Here is a 27,975-nt window from a genome sequence, read left to right on the forward strand (position 1 = left end):
AGATTTAACGAGACTCTCTAAGCCCTCCTACGCGACCGGCATGCAAGCGCCGGTTGGTCTCCAAACGAGACAAAAAATAACTGCTGCCAGTGCCTTCTCAATGTTTATCAAGATATCAGTGGAGCTGTGGGTTTGATAATGCACGGAATTATAATTTCCGATTTCTAATAACGCGTGCAAAAAGCACATAAATGCCACGTTACACTTCGTTGTGATACGTGATCTCTTAGGGGCTTCGCGCATCGAAGCAAAGCCGCGCAGGCGCACAGGGGCCCGGGGGGAGAAGCGCTGCGTTCAAAGGGCAAGGCATCGCGCCGAACGGGTGGTGGCGTTCCTCCGTTCCTTTACGGTGCGGTTCGGGTGTCCACCGAGATGGCAGAGAATTACTGCGCCATTTCCTTTCCTCAAAAAACCTTGCGTTCAAATGTCAAGGCATCGCGCTGAACGGGTGGTGGCGTTCCTCCCTTCCTGTACGGTGCGGTTCGGGTGTCCACCGAGATGACATTAGGCCCCTCGTAAACATTTCATGCTTACTCTACTCTCGTTTACGGGAGAGGCAGAGATTTTTTCCATACTAATCTATCTTGGTCATCATCATCACAAGATCTTTTATTGATGAAGGTCAAAAGGGCGTCCTTCCTTCTATGTTCAATTGGAAATCTTTTGCAGGCGTTCGACGCCGCATCGTGCAGATCATGTAGCGGTGTTGTGAAGTCGTACTACTCTTAAACACATCCCGAACGCTGAGACGGACGAACACAAAATATGCGCGCTGTATGTCTAACGGCATACAAACCATCCCAAGTAAATGCGTTAACTCTTCTGGGAAAGTGACCAGTCCCGTGCTGGGGCTTCCTGCGTATAGAGTGGGCAGAGAAGAGCGGCTACAATGCAGATGCTTGAAAGTCCTTTCTTCTTCCTTGCTGTTCAGATTCCCGTTCTTGGCACGTGGCTATCAGCACCCCGCCAAGAACATACCGACATCAACACAACGTCACCGTGGTTTGTGGACGCCAACCGGACAGCTGATGCTATCGATTTCGCCATCGCTTTCCTGCCCTCAGCGCCACCATGCGCGAAAGGAACGGCCACCCCACCTACCGAGGATATAAAAGCCAGCGGTTTCAACGACTTCTTCAGTGGGCAGAGAAGAGCGGCTACAAAGCAGATGCTTGAAAGTCCTTTCTTCTTCCTTGCTGTACAGATTCCCGTTCTTTGCACGTGGCTATCTGCACCCCGCCAAGAACATACCGACATCAACACAACGTCACCGTGGTTTGTGGACGCCAACCGGACAGCTGATGCTATCGATTTCACCATCGCTTTCCTGCCCTCAGCGCCACCATGCGCCAAAGGAACGTCCACCCCACCTACCGAGGATATAAAAGCCAGCGGTTCCAACGACTTCTTCAGTGGGCAGAGAAGAGCGGCTACAATGCGGATGCTTGAAAGTCTTTTCTTCTTCCTTGCTTTACAGGTTGGCAACGGTACTTCCTTATACGCCAAACGTACCAGCAACGTCTGTACGCTGCTCTTCCCTTGCCCACTTGTGATAGCTTCAACAATCTGTGAATGCGGGCATGTTGTGAAGCTTTTGTTGTTAGCAGGTGACATTGAGACAAACCCTAGTCCGAATGCAAGTGAAGTTAACTCAAATACTGATGTGCTTGCCTCTATTGCAGCACTGTCAGCTCAGTTAGAAGCCCGCCACGCTGAGCTGATGGACACCTTAACCCAGCTTAAGGGAAACCAACTTGAGCTAGAGCAGAAAGTGTGTGATCTCACTACCAGGCTCACGGCTGTTGAGTCCCACGTACAATTATTAGAAGGTGAGAGCTCCGCACCCACAGATGCTATATCCGACGCCGTTGAGGCTGAGGCTGCGGCAATCAATTCACGGCTAGGCGATCTCGAGGATCGGCCTCGTCGAGACAACCTTATTTTTTACGGTGTGCCGGACACCAGCTCAGAGACCCGGCCTGAGTCTGAAGAACACGTTCGAAAAATTCTTTCACACGCATTAGCCCTATCGTTTCCTGATGAGGGTATCCACAGGGCTCATAAACTTGGCTCGTATGTATCGGAGGCATGTCGACCTATCATTGTGAAATTCGGTTCCCCCAAATTAAGAGAAAAAATTTTATCCCAGCGCTCGAAGTTCAAAGGTTCCAAGATAGCGATTAGTTAAGACTTCTCTCGCGCCACACGCAAGTCCCGCAAAAAGCTGGCGGAGTTCCGGAACGCTTCAGGAGGGAAGTATTGATTGCGAGGAAATCGAATGCACATAAACAAAAAATGCAACGTCTACTGCTCGGCAACCGATCGTGTTTGTGAAGTGGATTTCGCTGACAACCGTTCAAGTGCCAACAGACACCAATCTGTTTCGGATGCCATGGATAAAACCCGGAGTGTATCATGCACTGCTAGTAGTTCACCGCAAAGCTACACACACGGCCAGCCGCAAAGCCAGTTTCTTTTCTTTTTTCCAATGTCCGCAGCGTTCGTAACAAACGTGACGAATTATCTTCAGTTATTGACGCGTGTTCAGCAGACATTGTTATCTTGAATGAAACGTGGCTCTCGAGTGATATTGCATATCACGAAATCTTGGAACGCGGAAGTGCTTTCAAATTTTTTCAGTGTGACCGTATTTCGCGCACTGGTGGCGGGGTACTGATCGCCGTACGTGATGGTTTGAGATCTTGTGTTTTAGATATTGCTTCATCATTAGAAATTGTGTTTGCACGTGTCACTCCCGGGTATCGTGATTTCATTTTTGTGTGCGTTATGGTGCACCCACTTCGTCCACTTCATTTAGTTCTGATCTACATGATGTATTAAATGGGTTAGTTGTCCGGTTCCCTTCAAGTCCAATCTTTCTTCTTGGCGATTTTAATTTTCCAGCAGTTAACTGGCATGAATCCCTCCTGCATCTGATGGTTCATCCGAATGCTCTTTCTTCATCAACCTTTGCCTGGATTTCAATTTTCAGCAGCTTCTTCGCCAGCCTACGTGAGCCACAGCGCAGTCTGCTAACATCCTTGATCTCATCCTTACTACCACACCTCAGCTTATCTCCTGTTTAAAATATATGCCTGGTTTAAGTTTGGTTTGGTTTATTGGGGTTTAACGTCCCAAAGCGACTCAGGCTATGAGAGACGCCGTAGTGAAGGGCTCCGGAAATTTCGACCACCTGGGGTTCTTTAACGTGCACTGACATCGCACAGTACACGGGCCTCTAGAATTTCGCCTCCATCGAAATTCAGCCTCCGCAGCCGGGATCGAATCCGCGTCTTTCGGGTCAGCAGCCGAGTGCCGTGACCACTGAGCCACCGCGGCGGGGCCCTGGTTTAAGTAATCATTGCCTCATTTATTTCGTACTGAGGATTTCTGCTCCCACTACCAAAACGCCAAAAATTATTTTTGACTACACAACCGCTAATTTTGACTCCATAAACCATGAACTAATGAATTTCATCGCTGAGTACATTCCAAGTTTTCAAACTCGATGTGTTGAGGAAAATTTGGCCTTGTACAAAGAAAAAATGAAATTTTGAATTGATAAATACATCCCTCGAAAACGCATTTTATCTACCTCCCATGCTCCGTAGTTTAAAGCGTGCTTGCGACGCCTACTGACTAAGAAGAAAAGGCTATTTCGGCGGGCTAAGGCAGTTCAAGCGACTGAACGCTGGCAAGCTTACTCTACTGCTAATGCTGAATAAAAAAATGTTGCATGTGAAACAAAAAAAAAAGATTCTATCAGCCCACCCTCCCGTCTCTCCTAAGAAGTTTTGGACTGTGGTCAGCGGGAATAAGCCGAATACAATAGATCTTTCCGATGACAGCAACGCACCAATACCTGAGAGTAACTGCTGCAAAGTGTTGAATGAATATTTTGCCTCATGTTTCTCGTCTACTTTTCCCGACTGTTACCCTGATCTTTGTACATCTGTCTATCTGCCCATGGATCCGATAACCATTGATTCCGTTGGTTTATCATGTTTAATTAAAAGGCAGAAAATATCACCTTCCTCAGGTGTCGACGGCATAAAAACAATGTTTTTGGAAAGCACAGCTACATGTTCATCTTTGATTCTTAGCGAGATCTTTATGCAGTCATTGCAGAGTTCTCCATGCCAAATGACTGGAAGGTGGCGAAGGTGGTTCCTTTACATAAATCAGGTAACAGTGTTTCAGCATTTAATTATAGGCCCATTTCATTGACCCGCGTACCCTGTAAACTTCTTGAGCACATTATTTACTCTCACCTTCTTACATTCCTTGAATCTAACAACTTTTTCAATTCTTTTCAACACGGTTTTCGAAGATCTTATTCGTGCGAAACGCAACTCCTCTCTTTCACTAACGATTTATTTCGAGCTCTGGATGCTAACCTTGTTGTGGACTGCATTTTTTTAAATTTTGCCAAGGCATTTGACACTGTTTCGCATGTATTGCTAATAATTAAACTCTAGGCTCTAAATATGGACGATCAGGTATTAGGCTGGATCAAATGTTTTCTTTCTAACCGAAGCCAATATGTCTCAGTTAATGGTAATGACTCGCCTCTAATTTCCGTAACTTCAGGAGTACCTCAAGGTTCTTTGTTAGGTCCACTCTTGTTTCTGATCTATAGTAATGATCTTCCTAACAATGTTTCTTCCCACATTAAACTCTTTGCAGATGATTGTGTACTGTATCGTATAATTACTAATCCCTGCGATGAGGCTTGTTTGCAGACGGACCTGGATGCAATTTCTTCATGGTGCAGTGATTGGCTTATGAAACTTAACACTACTAAGTGCAGAAACTTGCGTATTTCAAGCCGAGCTTATGATAACACCGCTCTCTATCTTCTTAATAACACTCCGTTATCACCTGTTTCATCGTACAAATATCTCGGTGTTCACATAACTCACAATCTCTCCTGGAAAATGCACGGGAACTATGATCTAACCAGGCTAACCGCACACTCGGTTTCTTACGCCGTCATTTCACAGCTGCAGACAGTTTCGTGAAGCTTCATTTGTACAGGACGTTAATAAGACCGGAACTAGAATACGCATGTTCTTTTTGCGATCCTAATCAAATATCTCTAATTAACACTTTTGAGTCCGTTAAGAACCGCGCCGCTCGCTATGTTGTTTCAAATTACTTACGAAGAACAAGCGTATCTGCACTAAAACCAACCCTTGGTCTTTCAGCTCTTTCTTTGCGCCGTAAAAATTTTCCCTTATGCCTTTTCCAACGGGTTTATTATACTAATCCTGTTCTCAAAAATCAGTTACTGCTTCCTCCATCTTATATATCCTCGCACACTGATCATAGTTTGTAGGGTCTGCTCGCGGGCAAGTCAAATCCCGCGCCGCTCACCGCGGGTAGTCTGGAACCCTTCTTCCCGAGTGGTGGGGCGGGGGGAGAGAGGCGAGGAGAAAGCCTTTATAAGGCGAGACCGGAGAGGCTCGCGGCCTCTCGCTCCTGGACCAGCCCTGCCAAAAGGACCACCTGACCCAGCTGCCACGACGACGACCGGCCCCCCTGCCATGTGAGAATAAACTGTTTGTACGAAGTCCTGCCTCGAGTGACTGCCTGTGCGTCCCCGCGCAGAGGAATTGCCCACAAATAATGGCGCCCAGCGTGCGGCTTTAATTAACACCTTGTGGACGATTTCTCTGCCGATTTTGGGACGTGCAGCCAGACTCGTGGCAGGCCCTCTTTGTTCAGGGCCACGCCGGACCGATAGGGTTAAGGAGCGGGTCAGGCGGAATGTTCGCGGGGTAGCGACTTTTGTAGTCTTGTAAATTTGTTAGGGGTTTGTGTTATTTATGTAGTTTTCGGGCGTTTTCTGTTGTGTATATGAATGTTCTTGTTGCCATGAGCAGTTAGCCGGTGCGGCCGGACAGTTAGCGCGAACTATGCCTCCCAGAAAGGATGTTTCAGCCGCGGCTTTGGATGGCGGGGCAGCCGGTAGTGAGACGGCCTACGCGGCGGCCGTAATGGGGCAGGTGACTGAGATGTTTGCCGCATTGGCCCGTCAGCTCGGTTCGGTGGCTGGCGCCAACCAGGCCGCAGCATCGGTAGCATCGGCGACAGCATCGCGCCCGCGGATAAATATGGAGGTCCCCTCCTTTTCCGGGTACACGGATGCGAAATCAGTCCACGAGTTTTTGCAACAACTCGAGGACTACCAGACGGCTCTGGGCGCCCCAGATGACGTAATGCTAGGGCAGGTCCTGCCTGTAGCACTCGTCGAGAGCGCGGCGCGATGGAGGCGCTGCCAGCCGACTTTCCAGTCGCTGGCGGACTTCAAAGACCGTTTCCGCGCCGAGTTCTTGCCGCCTGATTATGAGCGCCGGATGCTGGATGAGCTCGCGTTGCGCACCCAACACCCAGAGGAAAGCCTCCTCGAGTACGTACGCGCAATGCAAGAGCTGTACAAGAGGGCAGACCCGACGGCAACCGACCGAGATCAGGTTGCGCGTGTGATCAGGCAGTGCCATCCACGCTTCAAGCCGTATCTGCGGGGCCGCAGTTTTACAAACCTCGAGGCCCTAGCGCAGGAGGCCAAGACCGTGCAGGCGGATTTACTCGCCGAACTGCGCTACCGGCCGCCCCCCAGGCCGGCCGAATCGCTAGAACCGGGATGCGCATGGGATGGAGGCCGAGAATGCGCGATGAGGGCTCGGCGCGCCGAGGTAATGGCCGTGGAAAGGCAGGCGGAACCCCCTGTTGTCCCTCGCGCGCTTGACCCGTACGCATTCGAGCAGCGGTGTCGTGCCGGCCTCACAGGCCACGCGCCGAGCGAGCGTCAGGAATGCGCTGAGAAAGGGGAGAGCCGTCCCCAACCGCTTCGTGGAACGAGGGGTCCTCCGTCCACGCGGCGGGTCAACGACCGGCTTTGCTGGAATTGCAACCAGCCCGGCCACGTGGCACGCGAATGCCAAGCTAGGCGTATGCAGGGAAACGCCAGGCGCTGGCGGTGATGTCCGGTAGCACCGACCTTTCACCGTCAGCGGGAGAATTTCATGGTTGTCAAGGCGCTAGTCAGGAAAAGAACTCCCGCGCCGGCGACGGGGAGGCCTTTGTCCCGCTCGCCTGTAGAACTCAGGGAGTCGTTCCGCGCTCAAGCCCTTTTATGCTAGTGCAGTTAGCGGGTCGATGCTACTCTGCACTCGTAGACACGGGCTCAACGCTGTCACTGGTCGGTGACGAGGTGTACGAGGCCTGCCGGATAGGTAACATCCGTGTCAGACCGGCCGAAACCCCGTTAAGCTTAGCAGCTGGGGCGGCAAGGGCAAAGGGAGCAGTGCGTCTTACGATGCGTTTTGACGGCAGAAAGCGGAGACATCGCTTCGTCTATCTGCCTGGCCTGTCAATACCAGTAATTCTGGGAAGGGATTTTCTCTCGAGCGAAGGCATTGTGCTCGACATGGGGGAGAATGGCTATCGTTACAGCCAGCTCGCCCCCCTCATTCCCTTCGAAAGCGCATCCTTGCCCGGCTGTCCTGCACAAAAGGTGGTTGTCCACACCTGTGCGACAGAAAGGCAGGTGAGCTCCCTCGAGACGCTGAGAGACGGTGGCCCGTTAGAAGCGATTATTGCGTCTTTCTCAGGACCCAGTAGTCAGCGCCGAAGGCTCGCGGAAACTTTACTCCCGTTTTCGGATTGCTTCACGGAGAAACCGGGCAGAACCGACCTGCTTCAGCACGAGATTCAGACGGGTGATACGCGCCCTTTCAGGTGTAACCCGAGGCCGTTAAGTGCGCATAAGAGGCAGCTTCTCGACTGTGCCCTAGACGAGATGATTGACACCGGTGCGGTGAGACCCTCACAAAGTCCCTGGGCGTCCCCAGTGGTTCTAGCGCCGAAGAAAGATGGATCGGTCAGGCTGTGTGTTGATTATCGTAAGCTCAACTCACTGACGCCTACGGTTGCGTACCCTTTTCAGTCGATCGAGGCTGTGATGTACGCGTTAGGGAACGCGAGGTTCTTCACGGTCCTAGATGCAAGCAGAGGGTACCTGCAGATTGAGGTGGCCGAAGGTGACATTGAGAAAACCGCATTCACCTGCCACCGCGGGCTCTTCGAATTTACTCGACTCCCGTTTGGTTTGTCTAACGCCCCGAGCACGTTCATGCGACTGATGGACATCGTGCTGGGCGATGCAAGGTTCAACTACGCCATGGCGTACCTCGACGACGTTGTGATATTCTCACAGTCGTTCGAGGAGCACCTCATTCACCTGAATTCCGTTCTCGATAGAATGAGACGTGCCGGTCTAACCATAAATCCAAAGAAAGTGCAGTTGGCATCGAAGAGAGTGAACCTCTTGGGCTTTGTCGTGGATGATGGCACACTGAGACCGAATGATGACAAACTGCAGGCAATTCTGAACTACCCCTGCCCCATGGATGTGAAAAGCTTGCAGAGGTTTTTGGGGATGGTTGCGTTCTACAGGCAATTCATCCCGCGCTGTTCGGAGCTTGCAAGGCCGCTGAACCTGCTGTTGCGTAAAGGCTCGAAGTGGGTCTGGGGCAGGGAACAGAGTGACGCATTTGTTGCCTTGGCTCGCGCGATAGCGAATACCGCTAGTCTGCGCCTCCCCGACCTGAACAAGCAGTTTGTCTTGCAGACAGACGCTAGTGACTACGGTGTTGGAGCTGTTTTGTTGCAGGAACACGAGGGCAAACTGCGCCCTGTCGCGTTCGCTAGTCGCACGCTCACATCGGCGGAGCGGAATTACTCCGTGACCGAAAAGGAATGCCTGGCGATCATGTTCGCATTGTCCAAGTTCGACATGTACCTAGACGGAGCGGTCTTCACCGTGCAGACAGATCATCAGGCATTGTCTTGGTTAAAGAGGCTCAAGAACCCCGCAGGCAGACTCGCGAGATGGGCGCTGACGTTGCAACGTTACGCGTACGCCATCGAGTACCGCCGGGGCAGCTTGAACAAGGTGGCCGATGCTTTATCGCGCGCACCGTGGAATGCTGGCGGAAGCGCTTCAGAGGCGCAGCCCAGCTTTGTAAAAAGCGGCGTCACCGCTGTTGGAGAGGAAGAGAGGGCGGACGGGAGTGTCGCGCCCTGTTTGGAGAGAGAGGAGACGGACAAAGGTCCCGCACGGTGCTGTGACGGAAGGGAAACACAGCAGCTCGTGGCGGCGACCGCTCGCCTGCCTAGGAGCGAGGCAGAAAGAAATCTGTCTTGGGGAGTAGCGGTCAGTAGAGAAGAGCTGATCGAGGCCCAGAAAGCAGACGGTCTTTGCCAGCGGGTGCTGAAGGAGCTTGCGAGCAGCGCAGCTTGCACCGGGAACGCTGAGGGCAAGTACGACGCGTATCTGCTGGGCGATGATGGCTTGCTGCTCCGCTACATCCCCCAACTTGACGAGGAAGCGGCGATAGCATCCCCTTTCCGAGTCGTGGTCCCGAGAAGGTTGCGGAAACGGTTCCTGCAGTACTTCCATGACTCAGCGCTGGCAGGCCATGGCAGCGGCAGTAAGACTTACGACAAGTTATGCCGTGTCGCGACCTGGCCAGGCATGAGAAAGGATGTGCTGGGATACGCCCGTACCTGCCCGGTATGCCAGGTAGCCAAGCCTCGGGCGGGCAAGCCCGCTGGCATGATGAAGGCGGTAGTTAGCAACTACCCGTGGCAAGTGGTCGCGTGCGATATCATGGGACCCCTCCCTCGGTCCGCGCGCGGAAACCAATTCATCCTGGTAATAACGGACCACTATTCCAAGTGGGTTGAGGTTTTCCCCCTTAGGAAGCTTGTGTCGGAACGAATTTGGGAAAAACTGTTGGAGACTTTCACTCGTTTCGGTTTCCCTTCCGACCTGATTACAGACAATGCTTCGTATTTCACAAGCAAAGTCTTTGTAGACTCTTGTCGGGCGCTTCAAATCCGCCACAGGAGAACGAGTCCCTACCACGCTCAGAGCAACATAACCGAGCGGGTGAATCGAAATCTGAAGAGCATGCTGGTCGCGACGACCGAGCAGCACAGAGATTGGGACGCGCGGCTGTCCGAACTGGCGTTCGCTACAAGGACAACCGTGAACAGGTCAGTGGGTATTACACCCGCTTACTTGAATTTTGGGAGAGAGATCGCTTTTCCGCTAGAGAATGCCCTACTCGATGCGGCGGGGCCTGCGCCCCCTCCGCTTTCGCAGTACGCGGCAAGGCTCCGGGAGCGCCTGGAGGCAGCGCAGCGAGCAGCCCGCGAAAACCTCGATGTGGCGCGCATGGAGCAGGCGGATCAGTACAACAAAGGTCGCCGTCACGTCGTTTTCAACACGGGCGACTTAGTACTCAAGAGAACGCACCCACTTAGTAACGCAGCGCGCGGTTTCGCCGCGTCGCTAGCGCACAAGTGGGCTGGGCCGTACGAAGTTACGGCACGGACTACGCCGCTCACCTACCAGTTGCGGTTGTTGACAAACGGCGAAACCGCCGGTCCGGTGCATGTCGCTGATTTGAAGGCTTTCCACCTTCGCAAGGACGATGGCTGCGAAGCGGTGGAAAATCAGCGCGATGCGGCGATCTCACCCCCGGGAGGACGAGCAGGTAGCGGTGCGGTTCGCAACCCACGCTACAACCTGAGGACCAGGTAGCACCCGTGTCTCTCGATCAATTATCACTCGCAGTGCTCTCGCCCTCTCAGTATGTCTTCTAGGAAGCTCCAGCGGACCGACGCCCGTGGCTCGGACTCCAGAAGGCAAGGCAGACCACCGTCGAACGGTGGCCGCCATCAAGGCGCGCCACCCGGCTGGCGGCAGGAGCCGCGCGAGTGGCGCAGGTTCCACGGCCGCGGTGGCCCCCACCGCCCGCCAAACCACATGCCTAACCACTGGAGAGCACCTCCCAGTGGTGCAGGCCAACGCAAGAGGGCCAGAGACGACCAGGCGCAGGGCCCCCCTCAGCACCCAGCCGGCGCTTCGGCCGCCGAGCAGCCGCAACCCAAGCGGCCCAGGGTCCTGCGGCACGTGGCCACCTGGACCACGGTCGCCAACGGAGCGGCCATCTCGTACTGCGCGCGGTCCAGGTGGCGGGACCAGGCGCAGCCCCTTCGCGGCGGAAAGGCGCTTGGCGGCTGCAGCGCCTTCCCCCGCTGCGCCACTGCAGAGGGGCAGCCCGGAGGAGGCGGCCCTTAGCAATCCTCCAGTCCAGCCGCCCAGACCTGCTGTCCCCGACGGCCGAGGAGCTTTGGAGGGCGCTGCCGGCAGGGCCCCCAGCGGAGCCAGGCGCCTCGCCCCCCCGGGCGGCTCGTGAGGAGCCCGTCCAGCCAGCGGTGAGCGGCCCCCCGGCGAGCACCCCTCCCCCCTGCGACGACTCTATGGACCCGGACCCGGAGGTCATCGAACGCCTGCTGGCGGACCCCGGGACGGACGTTTGAGGGGGGGGGAGATGTAGGGTCCGCTCGCGGGCAAGTCAAATCCCGCGCCGCTCACCGCGGGTAGTCTGGAACCCTTCTTCCCGAGTGGTGGGGCGGGGGGAGAGAGGCGAGGAGAAAGCCTTTATAAGGCGAGACCGGAGAGGCTCGCGGCCTCTCGCTCCTGGACCAGCCCTGCCAAAAGGACCACCTGACCCAGCTGCCACGACGACGACCGGCCCCCCTGCCATGTGAGAATAAACTGTTTGTACGAAGTCCTGCCTCGAGTGACTGCCTGTGCGTCCCCGCGCAGAGGAATTGCCCACAAGTTTTAAGGTAAGAATCCCGCCCTGCAGAACCACCCTTTGCTTGAATTCATATATCCCTCCAACCGCAAATGACTGGAACCACCACCCTGCCTTCATCGCTGCAATCACCGATTTCAAATATTTCAAGAAAATTACTTTCGATTTTGTATGCCCCTCCTCTCTGTAATGCCTCCGGGCATTGAGAGTATTGAAAAAAAAATAAATGTTAAAGTTTGCAGTTGTGTGTTGTGCTGCTACAGCCCTCAGAGCTGGTACTTACTGACGTCTCGTGAGCAATACTGTGGACCGAGCGTCATCTCCTTTTGCGAAACTTTTCCACAAGACGAGAAGAAAGGAGATAACCCGCATGGCCTTAGAATCATCAAGTAATCCTTCTCAACCTTTCGAAATAGCCTGTCATTTTGTGATCGAAGTTTTCCGTTCTCGCCACCTTCAACATCTCAGAGCCTATAGTGAAGTGGAGGCCATTTGATGGGAAGATCAATGCTGCAGAACTTCTTGCCACACATTGTAACTGCAGAGAAGGCATTGCGAAGTCCCTGTATTTCAAACTATCCTCGGTGATAACGGTAAAGCCTATCTGAGGCCTTCTGTATCGTCCGGCTTCTGTTAAGAATTTTCTGTGGTTAGTCCTTTTGCCGACTCTATATATTTCACCACATGCCGAATAAAATTTAGCTGGTAGTCAGCATGTTGTCTACTCTGTTGTACTGTATCCCCGTCCCTTGTGTTGCAGTGTGTTTTCTTTATGTAAAGTCTAGCTTGCTTTCAGCTCCCATGCATGTGGCAGCTCCCTGTTATTGTGTACAATGCTGCGCAGGCTAGATTAGTGCAATCAGTGCTCTTGTCCTTACTTATCGCCTCCCTAATTCTTGTCAATTTGCTTTTATTTACAATCTCGATTGCTTTCTACTCGCCCTTGTGCTGTGTGAAGCTCTGCATTCTTTTTATTGCGATAGCATGTAGCCGAGCAAGTGTGGGCAGGACTAATCTTGGCTGTGCGTGGCTTAGCTGCATCTAGCAGATGGCGTCAGCCTGCTGAACACCGCGGGCAACATTGCTTGAAGAGGCTTTCCTTTTATTTACCCACTGTCTTCGCTGTTTCTCTCAGTAGTGCCTGATCTTTCAAGCATCAGGTTTCTTCTACAGATGCTTATTTTGAAGGCAATCTCTGCTGCTTCGGGACAGAAAGAGGGCACTATAAAACGGGACATTTTAGTTGCTTGAATAAAGGAGAGGGGCAGGCGATGCAAGTGTCCAAGTGCCCACGCAGTCTAAGAAGTTGAGCATTTCAACGCAAATCTCCCAGCTGCCAGATGGCGCGCACTGTATTAGCCGAAATTAGAGGCAAGAAGGATTGATGGTTTCTATGCTACTGGAAGTTCACTCAAGATAGCAAGTGCGAGGACTTGTTCATAGAAAGATTATGCAATAGCCTTTAATTGCACGTTCTGATAGCACTGCAACGGGGATTTTGTCATTTGTAATCAAGCATATACACGTGAGCACACAAAAACGGAGATAAACACGCAATTTATGTAGCACGCCATTTTCTTTCAACGCCCAAGTCATGTTACCGGAGTCAAACATTTTACGTATTGTATGCAGTCTGTGGCATCGTTGAGAATTGGCAGGTCTTAAAATGGGCCTGGATGAACAATGTGTTTCCCGCATCATAGTCCTAGCCCGTGCTACTCCAACAAACCGAACATAAATCTCACCACACGTCATGTTTATAGTTCCGACTTTACACTTGTTTCGTACCTCGCAAGCGGTTTCATTTTAACATGTCATTTTTGACCTATTCTACGGGGTCGATGAGGGCGTTAGGAAAAAAGATAGTCTGATCTCGACAACTGCATTTTGCAGCGTACGCTACGATTAACGGCGCATTTGCAGCACTATAAGCAGGGTACAAAAAAAGTGTCGTGCGCACTGCCTTCAAGCAGAGAACCCAACAGTAGACACTTCGTGACTCTCAACCAAAACGTCAAAAAGCGAGACAAATTATCGCTTTTGAGAATAAGGCCGCCTGTGACAATATGCAAGGTTACGCTCCTCTTGAAAAACCCTCGATACAATCATGATTAACTTCTACAGTTAAGTAAATGTCACGCGACGGAGTCTTGCTCGATGATTTGCGGTGCGATGCTTTGTCCTTGTTGTTATGAACGATAAGGTAATGCACAGAGAAAAATAAAGTCCAAAAACAAGCATACAGTGCTCGTCCGGAGCGCACTGAGCGTTGAAAAGCAGCGTTTCATACTACAGTATAAATTAGGTCACAAACTTACACCTGCAGTTCCGTCGCTTACCTTCAGCGAACAAAACGAAGCCTTCAGGATTCCTCGAAAGGATTTCAATCGCCACTGTAACCATTTCTGTGAGATTAGGCTTCGTGGAGTCAGGCTGGCTTCGGTTTATCCAATAAGGCATATGATCACTGTCGAAGAGCCCTGAAACATCGGCCAAATAAATGGAACTTCTCCGGGTGCGCGCTAAGACAGCTCTTTTCTCATTCAGATGATACGGATGACTACTAAGCTGCAGGCTCAACCTGTAGGACAATTATAGCACTCGCTGCTCTTCATCGAGCAGCTTCACAATCATTGGTGCTGCGCCACACAATATCCTCTATTTTCTTTAGGCATTTTGTTTAGACATGTAAGACACACTCTGATTGTCAACGTTATGAAATTAACATTTAATTTAGGGTAGGATAAGATTTAACTAATCAACTACTAAAGCACTTTTTAGAACTGCAGCTCAGTGGTTACTTCGACTGGTGAGTACATGATATAAAAAAACAAGAAGGAGCCTGTCGATGGCGGGAAAAAAGAATGACACGCAAAAGCACCATAACCAGCTTCACTGCCGATGGTTGAAGGAATTTTAGGCACCTTTTGAAATAATATATGAATGATTTTTTAGAGTTGTTCGAAAGCAAGATACCTGTATAATACACAATTCCTTATCCAAAACGTGAAGCGATGGGAAGTAGATGCATTTTTTGCCCTTTTTCATCATATTGAAGGCATCGTGAATATTGCACCTTTGCTCCGTTGTCATTAGTTTGTGATCTGGCAGCTTTCTCCAGTGTTCAGCGCGCCTAGAATTCCGTTAATGAGTGGCCACGTTGTTACCCTGCTTGGCTTTAAAAGAATTAGGCTACTAAACGCAACCATTTTCTTTTTGTTTAAATGGCACTTTCATCTGCTTCAAGAAAAGATCTCCCGGTTTGCCACAGATACCAATTCCCAAGAGTTAAACGGATCTGGGGCACACCACTTCTACGACAATTGACATATTTTATCAAATGCTCCTTAAAAAAAATTCAAGTGGTCCAACTCTGCTAAACCGAGTTTTCACGTGGCGAAAGCAGAGCGCACAGCTGCGGTTTATATACCCCAAACTGAATCACGTGACACCACGCGATTACCACATGGCACTTCTTACTGCTCTGTACCGACAACTTGAGAGGTCAAAGGTCTATTGGTGCAGCTCCAAAGTGGACCACTCATGATGAAAAAGATGTGCGACCATTTCGGAGGATCACGGCGAAATGTATGTCGTTTCACAAAGTTCATGGTCAAAGTTCGAGGACAAAGTTCATTGTCAAAGGTGGTCAATTAGGTGGACCACACATGGTTAGGTATATGTGCGTGGCAACACTACACATGTCTTATCTCAAGGTCGTTTCAAGGTCATTGAGGGGCTCACGGCGGAATGCGTCGCAGCTATAGTAGTGTAGCTTGCGCTACAAAAAAAATTTTCGGGTGTCATCTTCGTTCCCAGTGTTTCAAAGACGGCCGAGCTCTTCGGAAGATGAAATGATAATACCTGCGTTTTGCACTCTTATTTGAAAGGTGTTGCGAGTACTCTACCATAGGGAGCTTTCTACATGGCAGTTTAGGCTGCTGTTGAATGACCATCCTGCCATGAGGAATTAGTTGATCGTTTGCACTGACGAGTACGAATGCTCGGAAGCTAGCGTTGTCCAGTCTTGCAGAATGAGAACTCAAACTGTGTTCAACTTGATGCTCACTTAAATTCATGCAGGTAGCTTTTGGAGGCAGTTTGGGAATGCTGAATACGATGCCGTGAAGTGTACCGCCCGCACAAATAGAACGAAGAAAGTGCTAATTTAAAGATTAAAAACATTAGTTCATTACTCTCCAAAAGCTCTGTCATCAAACCTAATCCTTTGATTTCATCGCCAAGCACTTCATGAATTTCTGCTACATTTAATCGCACGTCAAAAGTTGGGCAAACCACTGGAGACGCTCCAATAATCAATAAACGCTTCATTTTGCGCACATGACTATTAGGACGAAGCCTTCGGAATTCATCCCTGTCATGATTCTTAAAGGGAAGGTAAAATGGCTTCTCGAAAATTTGAAGTTATTCAAATATTCGAATCTATGAAGCTTTTAGGTAACGCATGCGAAGTAGTTTCCCGCTAGTATTGAAAATGGTGATTCAATCAGCGATTAAAATCGAGACAATGTTCAAGCTTTTCCTCACTGCGCTGGAGGAGTGCAGGCAAACTCGTGGTGACGTCAGTCTTATTGAAACTTCAGATGTCCGCTGCCTTTGTCTACATGCTGCTATGCGTCTTCCGATACCTCCAAACAATGCTTCGTGCTTCAAACAACCGCTTCCTCGCTGGACACTAGCGCCGCCGTACGTGGCGTCATCATTGAGTCGCGGCTTTTGTCTGTTGCTATGCGCTGCAGAGGAGCTTGAACGCTGACGCCGTTAGTGGACGATTACGCCACCATTTCAAACGCCAGCGCGATCAGATTTCGCGTGCTTTACCCGAAAGTTTCACACATGTGGCTTGTTGAAACTAATCGATTTCTGAAACCTCTTGAGTTTCTATTCAAGTAAGAATAATAATAATCTTGACTGCTCTTTCCATCTATTCAGCCGCCGCAGTGGCTCACTGGTTACGGCGTTCGGCTGCTGACCCGAAAGACGCGGGTTCGAACCCGGCCGCGGTGGTCGAATTTCGATGGAGGCGAAATTCTAGAGTCCCGTGTGCTGTGTGTGCCATGCCAGTGCACGTTAAACAACCCCAGGTGGTCCAAATTTCCGGAGCCCTCCACTACGGCGTCCCTCATAGCCTGAGTTGCTTTGGGACGTTAAACCCCTATAAACTAAACCATCTGTTCACCTTTCGAGTCATAAGTTGGCTTATCTATCCTTGAGTCTTAAGCATTTTTAAAAGATCAGGACGAAGGAATGCATATACCCGCAGCGCTGTTTTTTGTTTGGGCCTAGTCTTTTTATGCTATTCAACATTCTTAACGTTCACCAACTTGCCCATTTTTGCACCTAGAGCCTCATTTCGGAAGTCGATTTCTCGAAAATCACAAATTTGCTTATTTGTGTGTCATTCTTCAGCGCTTCGTGAAGAAACACCCAGGTGCTGGATTGCACGTACAATCCACTTCTGCATATAATGTGTGCGGCCAGGTGGACACAAAATGAGATGGCAATTGCCACCGCCAGCCAGCTAATTAACTAAATTATATTAATGAATTCTTCAGCTGCTGCGGCTAGCGTGAATGTTTCTTTTGGAAATATAGAGATGGTAGCATTTCTAGACTACTCCATTTGGTAGAATTCTTCTAGAGCACACATGTTTCGAAATATTCGCCCTCATAGTTTATACCGGTTTTGTGCAGTTACGCATCGTAGTCGACGCAGAATTTTTGCTCAGTGTGATGCAGCTGCTGCATCGGGCGTTCTGCCATTTCGATGGCCAAAAGTCAGAGGGAAACAGGTAACAGCCATCCGGTCGTTTTTCTACGCCTCTGACGAAAGAAATGTCTCGTCACGCGCTGGGAGGATCACCGCGCCGATTGTCACCGCCTAGTTTGCGCGATGACGCGGATCGAGCTGAAAATATTTCGGAACACACGCGCGCTAGGAACATTCTAGCAAAGGGAATTTTGTAGGAATACGACTGCCTCTTAGGAACCCATGGCTTTCGCACACCCTTGCTCCCCCTGCTCCCCCACCTTGCTTTTGCCCTTTCCCCTCACCCCCCCTCCACCCCCCTTCGCAATGTTATTCTCGTTTTTTTTTTGTTGTTCCCCGTTTCTCGTTCTGCCATGCTTCTCAGTTGCTTACTCCTGAATTTTTCCAGGACAGCCGACCCAGTCATGCGATGCCATCTGGCGCAGATAGCCCTGTGGGGGCACACAGTCTTTCAAGCCCACGTTAGCTATTTATGCACCCCCCCCCCCCCCCCCCCCGGCCCATAAGATACCTTTCTGCGGAGATGGTCTATGTCTCTTTCACAGTTTTGCAGGTCTACCAGTTCATCCTCTTAAGCAGCCATCCTGCCTGGACAAGATATCTTCAAGTTCGCGCTCCCTATCCTATCACCCTTCCCACTTCTAACCCGCCTTCCCCTCAACGGTGTTTCGCTCCTCGATGCGAAGCGCTCTTTAAATCGTGCCAGTGATCAACGATGTGGCCATAGAGACAAATCCTCTTGCCGAAAGGATGGTTAGCACCCTGAGTTTTCCCTCCCCCTTGTTCATTTCGTCTTGTGAAGAAACCTATCTACCTGCCCCCTTTCTGCCATTCCTTAAAAATAGTGAACAATTCCAGCACCCACCTGTACCCTTCTCAACTCTGGGATTGTCTCTTGAAATGCAGGCTGTGTTCACCGGCAAATTAAACTTAACTACATGAGGTCTGAATTGGTTGAGAAACTAGCGTAGGATTACCTAGTAAATATTCGGTGGATTGTGTGTTCACAGCAAGAAGCTCGGTTCTGTTCCAAACATAACGGGCTTTGCGTCCCTTCTTCAATTGCTTCCACCTCTTGATCAAGTTCACGCCGTCGCTTCTTTCGCCCTTTTGGCCTTCTTCATCGAGTTTCTTTGCGCTGCGGAAAACTTTCCGTCCTCCTCCCAGAATCACCTGCAGATAAAACCGTAATTCATCTCTAAAATTTCTAATTTTGGTCGGCGCAGTATTATTTTTTCCAAAATTGTCCCAAGCAACATCGTTTTGCCCATATCCAGCATTCTCGGACAATGATTAGAAAAATAGTGATTGTAATGGTCTAATCTTCTGATATGTACCAAAATATTTCTTTTAAAGCGTAAAGTTCTAAAGATCGCGGGATGGAATTTTGGCCGCAGCTGCCGCATTCACATAAAGGCGAAATGCAAAAACTTTCATGGGCTTTTTGATGTTAGCGCACGTTAAAAATTTTTCGCGTGGTCTAAATTAATTCGCAGCCGTTCACTATGGCGTTCTTTCCAGGCCACGTGTCGCTTCCAGACGTTAAGCCCCGCATTACGATATGCTTATGCCCTTCGAGTGTTCACGCGTAGCTAAAAGTTTTTATGACAGTTGTGGTAACAATGCAGCAAAAATGAATACCCATTAGATGCTTTGCCCATTCCTGCACTATGAGAGACCTAGAGAGAGGGCGTGAAGCATCAACTTTGTGAAGCATCAACTACTTCATGTGGTGCGTTCACAACTGCGTAAATAGCAACCTTGCACCTTCTGAGAATGTGCTAAACCTTGAAGCGATTTCTTTGTGTCTGGTACTTCAGCGTTCAGAATTACTGCAAACAGAGTAATTTCTTTTTATTTAGTCTAGCGGACGCACAAAATAATATTAGAGAACAATTATCAGCCCGTCCTTTAGCATTTCAGTGCGTGCAAGTTTCGCCACAAGAAACGTAATTTATTCTCTGGATTCCGAGCGTAATGTGCTCCTTACACACACATCTAATTCCACGGTGCGTCTAGTGTGTATCTGAGAAATCTTGCTGTTTCGATGGGACAGCTTCGAGCCATGGCGAGGCTTGGACAAAACTCTCCTCCTGGGAGCAACAAACAGATAGTGCTTCTCATTGCAATGCTAATTTGTTATATTTAATACCGGATATAAAAAAAGTTCGGAACAGGAATAACGAAGCGCACCTGAAAGGTTCAGCAGTCATGGTTAGACAAACAATTAGCGATTACGACCATCGACTCATCATCGGCACCCACTGCTGCTTCGGGTCTGCCCATGCGTAGGTTACCACAAGAGTGTGTTTGTTTGTGAATTTCAAGAAAAATGCCTACCTTTTCCACGTTAAAAATTGTTTTGTTTGGTTTATGGGTTTAACGTCCCAAAGCGACTCCGGCTTTCAGGCCCGCCGTAGTGAAGGGCTGCGGAAATTCCGACCACCTAGAGTTCTTTAACGTGCGCTGACATTGCACTCCACACGGGCCTCTACAATTTTCCCCCATCGAAATTCGACCGCCGCGGCCGGAATCGAACCCGCGTCTTTCGGGTCAGCAACCGAGCACCGCAACCACTGAGCCACCGCGGCGGTAGTTAAAATTGGTCTCCGTGCTTCGTTTTACAGTACTATCAATGCAACACGGCGTCGATACTTGCTTTCCTGGGCTTGACAAATTCCTTTATACATGACCACTGGAATTAACCACAGAATGTCATTTTAAGTTCTCTTTTTGGTCTAAAAAAATGTTCACTTCATAGAAGAAAAAAAATGAGCTGCTTCTACACACAAACCGCACCCGCAATTCGAGTCTGCGGGGTAATTTTGAGCACCTGGTAATGCATGACCAAACCACAAACTCACAAAGCCCTCTGGAGAGTTACTGACCCTGGCACAGTGTATTTTTCGATTTTCACTAAATCGACGCCACGAGCTGGTCCAAAAAGGGTCGGCGCGCGCGGAACCACGTCGTTTGCTTCGTTGCGAGAGTGGTTTTCCGTCAAATTCAGACGCTGTTTTGAGAGTTATGCTCTAACAATGCATCTTAAAAGCGCTGGTGCGTGCATGTTTGCATGTGTGATAACGTCAAGTCAATGACGCACCACTTGTGCATCATATGAATTGATATCGGTAACGGATGAGCAACCGCTAGCTACAAAAGCCGGTCCAATGAATCAGCGCCAATGTCTTCTTCTGCACGGCCTACGCCTGTTTCTTTGCGTGGGGCCGTTCGGCAGCCGCGCGCTTCTATAGCATGTTAAGTACACCGAAGGGCAGCAAAGTGTGTTTCGGTGAGTTCTGCAGTGCCAGTACAGAGAGAGCGTGCGAACAGGAAGTTTGCACATTGTACCGGGACATGTGCTGGACCATGGTACCGCAGTTACTATCTCCAGATAATTTAACTACGCTTTAAGAGCCTACGATGTGCTATTAGTTAGCAGCATACGTGACAAGTCATAACAGGCATATTTCAAGCGTGAACAGTTTAATGCAAGACTACCTCTTTAATAGCAGGCCTTACTACAGCAAGTACGGTGATATGGTGCTGCCGCTATTCACGAAGAGGTGGCGAGGTTAGTAATATGATTTATTCCAAACTTAGCTTGGTTCCGATTCCTATTGCACCTCGTTATTCCCCATGCACACACACAATGGAATAAGTAAGACAGGCAGATGGTAAGCATCGAATGGAATCACGCAAAGAGATTGCTATCGTAGTGGTCATTAATTTATTACAGCGTTTCTACTCAGTGCTGCGAAGAAACGGAGGTGACAAGGAGTGGTTAATTGCTTTGAGAAAACAGTGCGCCGGATAAGGCGACCACACAGCTCTCGCTTTCCACTTTAAATGCGTTTATAAATATGTACTCATAATTAAATTAGCACGTAATTTATGCCGATCGAAAAAACGCAGATCACAGCTTTAACGGCTAATACTAAGAGACCGTGACTGGCAAACACACTTTTTTGCTTCCCCAGCAACATGGTACTCACACGGCTTTGCTTCTGTAATGCACATGAGAGGAACTGCACTTTTATTTTTCACACTTGCCCATTGTACGACAGCCTTTATCGTCGATGTCGTTTCTTTCAAATCGTCTTCAAAGCGCGCCTCGGCCTCGTAGCGTTCCGCTTCAAGGCTGGAGGTTTTCAAATTTTCAGATGCCAGATAGCGACTTCTTCCTCCCAGAAAGGAAAGACTGCTTCATTCCCATAAGGCTCTGAACAACCGTAAATAAGCGTGAATTTACGGCTAAAATTGAAAAAAAGTGCGATTCCACTGGTTGACTTCAGAGGCAGTCCACCGTAACGCCGCCGCACAGAACCAATTGACGCGTCCGCTCTAGATCGTGAAAATCGCCAATAGTCTTTCCTGCGTATTCGACAAAAGGGTCCGATACCAGTCCTCCAGTTCATAATCCTCTTATTCCATTTACTCAGCGGAAACCGTGTATCATACAAATTACGTTCTGGAAGGACTATAGTGGTGCATCTAGCTCGTGATTAATTGCGTTTGTCAAGGTACTGGCTATGCCCACAGCGGCATGCAGAAGCATTATATTGCTAGCTACTGGTTTCTCTAAAAACGAAAAAGAAAGTCATGCGTGGCGTTACCCTCATTTCGGATCCAGGTAAGTCGTAGATAAGCTGCTGCGCGATGTCTTTGGCATTGCATCCCTTGGGAACGGACTCCTGCCACTTGCGGTAGCCAGTGTGCGCGTAGGCCCCTGCTGGAGACGCGTCGGTGACCCTCGCAGTGGTTACAATGCCTGTCCACATGCCGGCATCCTGGGCCCACTTCATGATGCTGTTCACGTACGCTCTGGTATCGTTGTGGCATTGTTTCGCCTGTTACCATGGGAAATTTACAAGCACGGCGCATATTTTATAACGTGATTAAAAATTTTTAAGCGACATTTGGCGCGTTCTGCGCGAAGGAATGGTGCCTAAATGAAAATAACAGGTGTTTTTTCGTGTTAGATCTGTATGGACTTACGCTCGGAAATCTTCTGTTAAAATGAGGTAACAAATAAATATTCCTTATAACTAGTAAATAAAAGTTAATAAATGCTCAGATTCCCGAGAGCATATACGAGCCTTTTTCTTTCAACTCCATAAACCCTCACGAGGTCCTCTTGTTTCTGAACAACGGCGCAGTTTATTTACCTGAATATGAGCTATCAAATATCTTGAAGGGACACTTAAGCTTCGCCTTAAAAGTGTGACACGATAGTATTAGTGGGTGCCATCAGCGGCCAGGGCAACTCTTTGCTCACCACTTCGCAGACACGGACACTTTTCCCTCATCATCACACAAAACTTAGCCTACCATAAGAGTACAGTGCGATAGAAATCGGGGTTCCTGCAGCGGTAGTACTCTTTCTCTGTCTAGTAGGCTAAGCTTACATGCCAATATATGTGGAGCTGATCATTCTCCACTTTACATTCATAGACCGCAGGGAGTCCTCATACCACTCCTAGCGTAGTCGTGCGGTGGTTACGCGATGCGCCTCTGCCCCGGGATGAGGCTGTTTCAGACAGGGCCACCGCCCAAGCAGCCCTTGTAATTGGCCCAGTATTCAAAATGGCTGGTTTTACTCTGGTCATTTATAGGACCGGCCTCTGCGAATACATTTCCAATATTGGGCCGGTTAGTGGTGCTGGTGTGGCGGTGGCGCTTGTGAGAACCAGATTGCTCTTCCCGAGCAAGCTCTCGCAACCAGTCATTAATTTAACTGCCACCTACCACGATGGGCAGGTTGTGATCATGTCATAAGGTCACGTGACCTAGGTGGCAGGTGGGACCCCTACTTTTCCGCTCACAACGTCGACGACGACGGATTTTCTGCGAAACGCTAGGCTGTACACTGGTGATAGCCGCTTCACTTGTTTGACCAAACGTGCAATCGCCAAGCCTGGCGTCGCTTGGCTTTCATCCTGTCATCGATTACAGTAGAAACATGTCAAAATATTAGAGCTTTTGAGGCGAACATCACTTGTTCTGCGTGTATGCAAATTTTCTTATCCTCTACGCATAGTATTTTATGGCTGCAAGGAACTAGTGCGTTGTCAAAGGCGCTTAGAATATTCATAACACAACTTTGGAATCTATACTTTAGCGCAGTAATATTTATTCTCCGTTTCTCGACAGTATGGACAAGAAGAGGGTGGCATACTGCTGAATGACGTTTGCTTGAAACATTCGCAACTCATTAGAAGGTTCCTCGTAATATAAGGCGCACTGTTATGAAGGCAAAGTAGAAAATATGATAGGAATAGCGACAAGCACTCAACATATTCACGTTATGGCATAGTACCATCTATCCTAAGCAAGTTATAATACCTTATAAACATTATTTCTCACTCACTACGCACGCACAATAAGCCTTGCGTTTGGATGATGATAGCCTTAGTTACTTATGTGCCATAAAGCACAACGCACAACATGTATCTTCTGGCTAGACAGTGGATCTGTTTGAGCTAAGGTCTTGTGTTGTGACCAAGTTCGTAGGAGTTCATCAATATAGGTAACAAAATGTCCAGTCGAGACATTGATAACTCGTGTCGTTGCCCGTTAGCATGCGCCGTTTCCCGGTTACCAAACTCTTCTATGGTTGAAACTGAGTGTAGGCAGCTCATACGCAAAAGAACATGATAGAAAGGAATGTGGAAGCCAATGGAGTGTGGAAGCCACATAGGAGTTCTACTTTCTTATTGCTTCCACATCAGCAGCCAGATAGCACAAACCAAGCACATCGTCATTAGCACGTGTAACCTCTTACAATGAATGTACTGCTCTGTAAACGCTGTCCGTTGTCCCTCTGGTAAAGTAACAAGATCTGCCACCTATGTGGAATCTGTGTCCGCGCACTGTTCGCTCACCTTACTCAATCGACGGCTGGTCCGTTACCTCTTTTATCGTGGCAGTTTTCCGCGGCGACATGTTGCCTCTGCAGGGCCACATGGCATTCTTGAGAAATGGCTTGTTGTGTTCCATGGTGCAGCTCTCACCACAGCCTGCTCTTGAGCCAGTTTTACTGCGACAGCAATACTACGCCAGGTCTAACCGCTCGTCGCGTGGTTCGTGGACCCCCCTGCTCCTCGAGGAGCCGCCGCCGCGCCTAACAGATGGTTTCACGTCAGCCTCCTCGTTGGTATGGCCACGCGTGACGTCAGCTTGCTCTCTCCTCCAACCTTGCGCGCGCGCGGCACTTCACGTCACGTTGGCCAAAGCAACGCCGCTTGACCACCGACGTCTTCGGCGGCTTCGGCGCACTCTGACGGTGCTGGCGCCGAAACGGAGCATCTGCCTATTTTTTACCGGGCGCGTCGAAGCCGCGAACCCAGAATGCACTGCGCGCGTCGTCTGCGGAGCGCGTAGCTGCTACTCGGAGGCAGCAGGCCAGACGAATGGGTTTCTGCGCATGCGCGCCGCTTGTCGCGCGTCGACGCGGCTGGAGTATGGGGTGGTGGGGGGGGGGGGGGGGGAATAGCCCGGAGCGGCGTCGCCAACGTGACGTGTCCGACCACAACCGCCGCGCCTGCACGCGCTGAGAACATAGGAGCATAACAGAGCCATCACGCCGCAGCGATCGCCAGTTGCGCATGCGCCGTAGCGGCGCATAGCTAGCGTGACGGGGCCGCCACCGCGCGCCCTCCATCGCCTCTCTCTCTCTCTCTACTGGTTGCTTTCGCAACCCTCCAGGATTAACCACAGCTAAACCACTGCGAATGTTTTTTCGTTTCATGGAATCGCGTGTGCACGGTAAGCCAGACTCGGTGATTTGCACGAATTCATTATAAGGAAGTTCATATCGTAGCGTAGAAGCTTGAAACAAGTCATTTAAGGCAGCAGAAAATAGTGACCGCCATCACAAGCCAACAAACATATGCAGCATGCATGTTTTTTATCATTATGACGCATGCATGGTTATTTCTGAAGCATACCTTCACACTTGAGTCAACGCCAATCGTTCCAATGTTGGCCTTGACACCACAGAGGTAGGCTGTAGCTGAGTTGGCTGAGTCAGATGTCTGCGCGTCGAGACCGTACGTCTTCGACAAAGAAACATGCGGGAACCTCTCCCAGGACAGCACCGACTCCTCGCCGCTGAAATTCTTCTTGAACTGCCCTTTGAAGATCCTCGCAGCCGTCACGGTGCTGATGCCCATGCCGTCTCCGAGGAAGAGCACAACCCCCTTAGCGCGATTGGTGTTCGGCCGTGCTCCTAGCTTCATCTCAATCTGTGACATTGCTAGGTCTCTCCAATACTTCCGTTTGGCTGCGTGGGAAAATGTGATGACTTGTAACTTCATATTCGCAAAAGCAGTCTCTGTAACGTAATGTTGAACTTACGAATGGCAAAGCGATGTTTGCAGCCTTTTCTCTTGCGACTATCGCACCCACCTCCGCAGTATGCCAGATTAATATACAGTTCTTCAATATTCCTAAGATATCAATGGACACTACAGACGCATGGCAGGGCACCAAGTGCGCTCTTGCGCAAGTCTGCTGCGGACAATACACAACAATCGCCAAATAAGCTGCAGATTTTCAAACAATGCCGATGCATTGCTTCTGTCGTCACAGAATCCGCTTAAGGGCTCCTTGAACAAAATCAGCCAAAAGGTTGCAAAAATTGCTCTAAGCCAACAGTTTCAATGTCAAAATCGGTCGTACCGCACTACACGACACTATGGTCACGAGCAAGGTCCTTCGTGCGCGACGAAGGACCTGTATAAAAGGTATCGCATACAAAGTCGTGAATTCTGGCCACTGTCTGCTGCGGTAGAGCAAAATTTTAGTTTGCTACAATTTGTTAATCGCATGCAGCGGGTTATTAAAGCTCTGAGCTTTTATCCTACGACACCGAAAACAGTCACCTGCATTTAGGTATCGGTAAGAAAAGTTGCAAAAGAAGACTGAAAAAAGGTCGTCTTTTATTTTTCCCTTTTCAAATGAGAAATTGGCCGCGCACGTTCTAAAATTACCGCTGAGGTAAGAGTTACTAGGAGCAGCTTTACACGACACTCGTGCCAGTCCTTTTCTAAACGGAGACGCTGCCCTTTGATTCCCGTGCAGATGCAGTTTACCTCAGACGCGCACTTAGGTTGGGACTATACAGGTTTACTAAAGTGACCAGAAGTGCGCTGTATTTTCACAAAGAAAAGGCACCGCTTTTTTCTGTTCGCAAAAGATGAGATGCTTCACTACTGCTAAAAGATTAGGTTCACTACTGCTTGACCGCAGTAGTGAACCTGTGGTTATGCCCAAGATCAACTTTTTTTTTAAGATGGTGCTCTGAACAGTGATTTATACTACCCAAGTGGCTTTTCTACAAAACCGGCTCACACTGAGGAGTTGACAATCTTTGCACTCTCCTCATTTTTTCATGTGATGGGAAATATTTCAGATTTGAAGTGAATGAGGCAGAAAGCTGTGACGCGCTGAATGACAATTCCGCCTCTCTAAATTATACATGTTTTGCTATAGGACACGCGCGAATTTAGTCAGTTGCTCCCAAAACAGCGTAGGCGATATATTACCTTCCTGATAAAAAGAGAACGTATATTTCGATTTGAACAATTTGGCCGTTTCCGTGAAAGATGAAACTGCATTATTCAAAACATTCGTCATTTAATGGTTTATATCCTTCGATAAAGGACATACTGTATTTTCTCACTGAGTAATCACGAACAGCTTTGCATAAGTTTCAAGGGAAGTTTAACATTCGCTTGCAGCATTTTCTACAATGTATTTGGTGTTCAACATACATCGCTACGTATCATGAACTCTTCGATGTTTTGTGTAGATGTAACTTGCGAGAACGAGAAATTTTTTCGGATATCATTTTTTTTTCTTTTATCGTGAGTCTGCTTATGAAATATTATTTTCCGTCTATGATGTCTAAAATTGCGAATGGAGATCTCAAAAGGAAAAAGGGCTCGTTCTTTCTTCAGGAAAAGCGCTCAGCATGATCTCACTGATGCTTCGTTCCCTAGGCTACCTATTTCTTGTGGTTCTTCGCTCCCGCCCATCCAGTAGTTCTTCGTGCACCTCAATTTCTGTCTGGATGCAAAACCACTTGCCTTCTTTGTGCTTGTGGGGCACGGGAAACACGGCGCAGGCATTCCCAACAAGTGCAGCGAGGAGAAAGACGACGACGTACTGCATTGTGTGCCTTCAAAACACTTCCACTTCTGTCCGCCGCAAAAGAAATCCTACTGGGAATACAGTGGCAACTCGCCGCCACAAGTTACAGCCTAGAGCCCAACAGCGTATCTGTTCGCAGTGCTGACCAAAAACAAAACTGGGGATGTAAGAAAACGAAATGCTCCCGCTTAACAATTGGTCTTTCGTCTTCTGAGTTATCCACCTGCTTCTTTAACCTCGCCTTATGCTTCATATTTGTTTTTTTACCTACTGGACACTGCTGAGAATAATGTGCAATTGTGTAGGACATCTTCACTGCGAATGCGACATCAAGCAAACAGCTGCCTCTGCC

At 49.3% G+C, this 27,975-nt stretch overlaps 1 protein-coding gene across 2 annotated transcripts in view; it reads right to left on the minus strand.

Annotated features, from left to right (window-relative positions):
* Positions 1 to 27,763, minus strand: part of LOC149344023 (alkaline phosphatase, tissue-nonspecific isozyme-like) — a 38,410-nt gene extending 10,647 nt beyond the window's left edge. For both annotated transcript variants that reach the window (XM_089546137.1, XM_089546136.1), the window contains exons 1-5: positions 27,560 to 27,763; positions 25,418 to 25,752; positions 22,085 to 22,318; positions 18,446 to 18,641; positions 14,018 to 14,158 (exon numbers count right to left, since the gene is read on the minus strand). In XM_089546137.1, coding sequence (XP_089402263.1) covers positions 14,018 to 14,158; positions 18,446 to 18,641; positions 22,085 to 22,318; positions 25,418 to 25,752; positions 27,560 to 27,644 — 991 coding nt within the window. In that variant the 5' untranslated portion in view covers positions 27,645 to 27,763. The remainder of the gene's footprint in view (positions 1 to 14,017; positions 14,159 to 18,445; positions 18,642 to 22,084; positions 22,319 to 25,417; positions 25,753 to 27,559) is intronic.
* Positions 27,764 to 27,975: the final 212 nt, after the last annotated feature.

The sequence above is a fragment of the Amblyomma mixtum genome, chromosome 5 (assembly GCF_055824585.1).
Source record: "Amblyomma mixtum isolate Tamu chromosome 5, ASM5582458v1, whole genome shotgun sequence".
NCBI lineage: Eukaryota > Metazoa > Arthropoda > Arachnida > Ixodida > Ixodidae > Amblyomma > Amblyomma mixtum.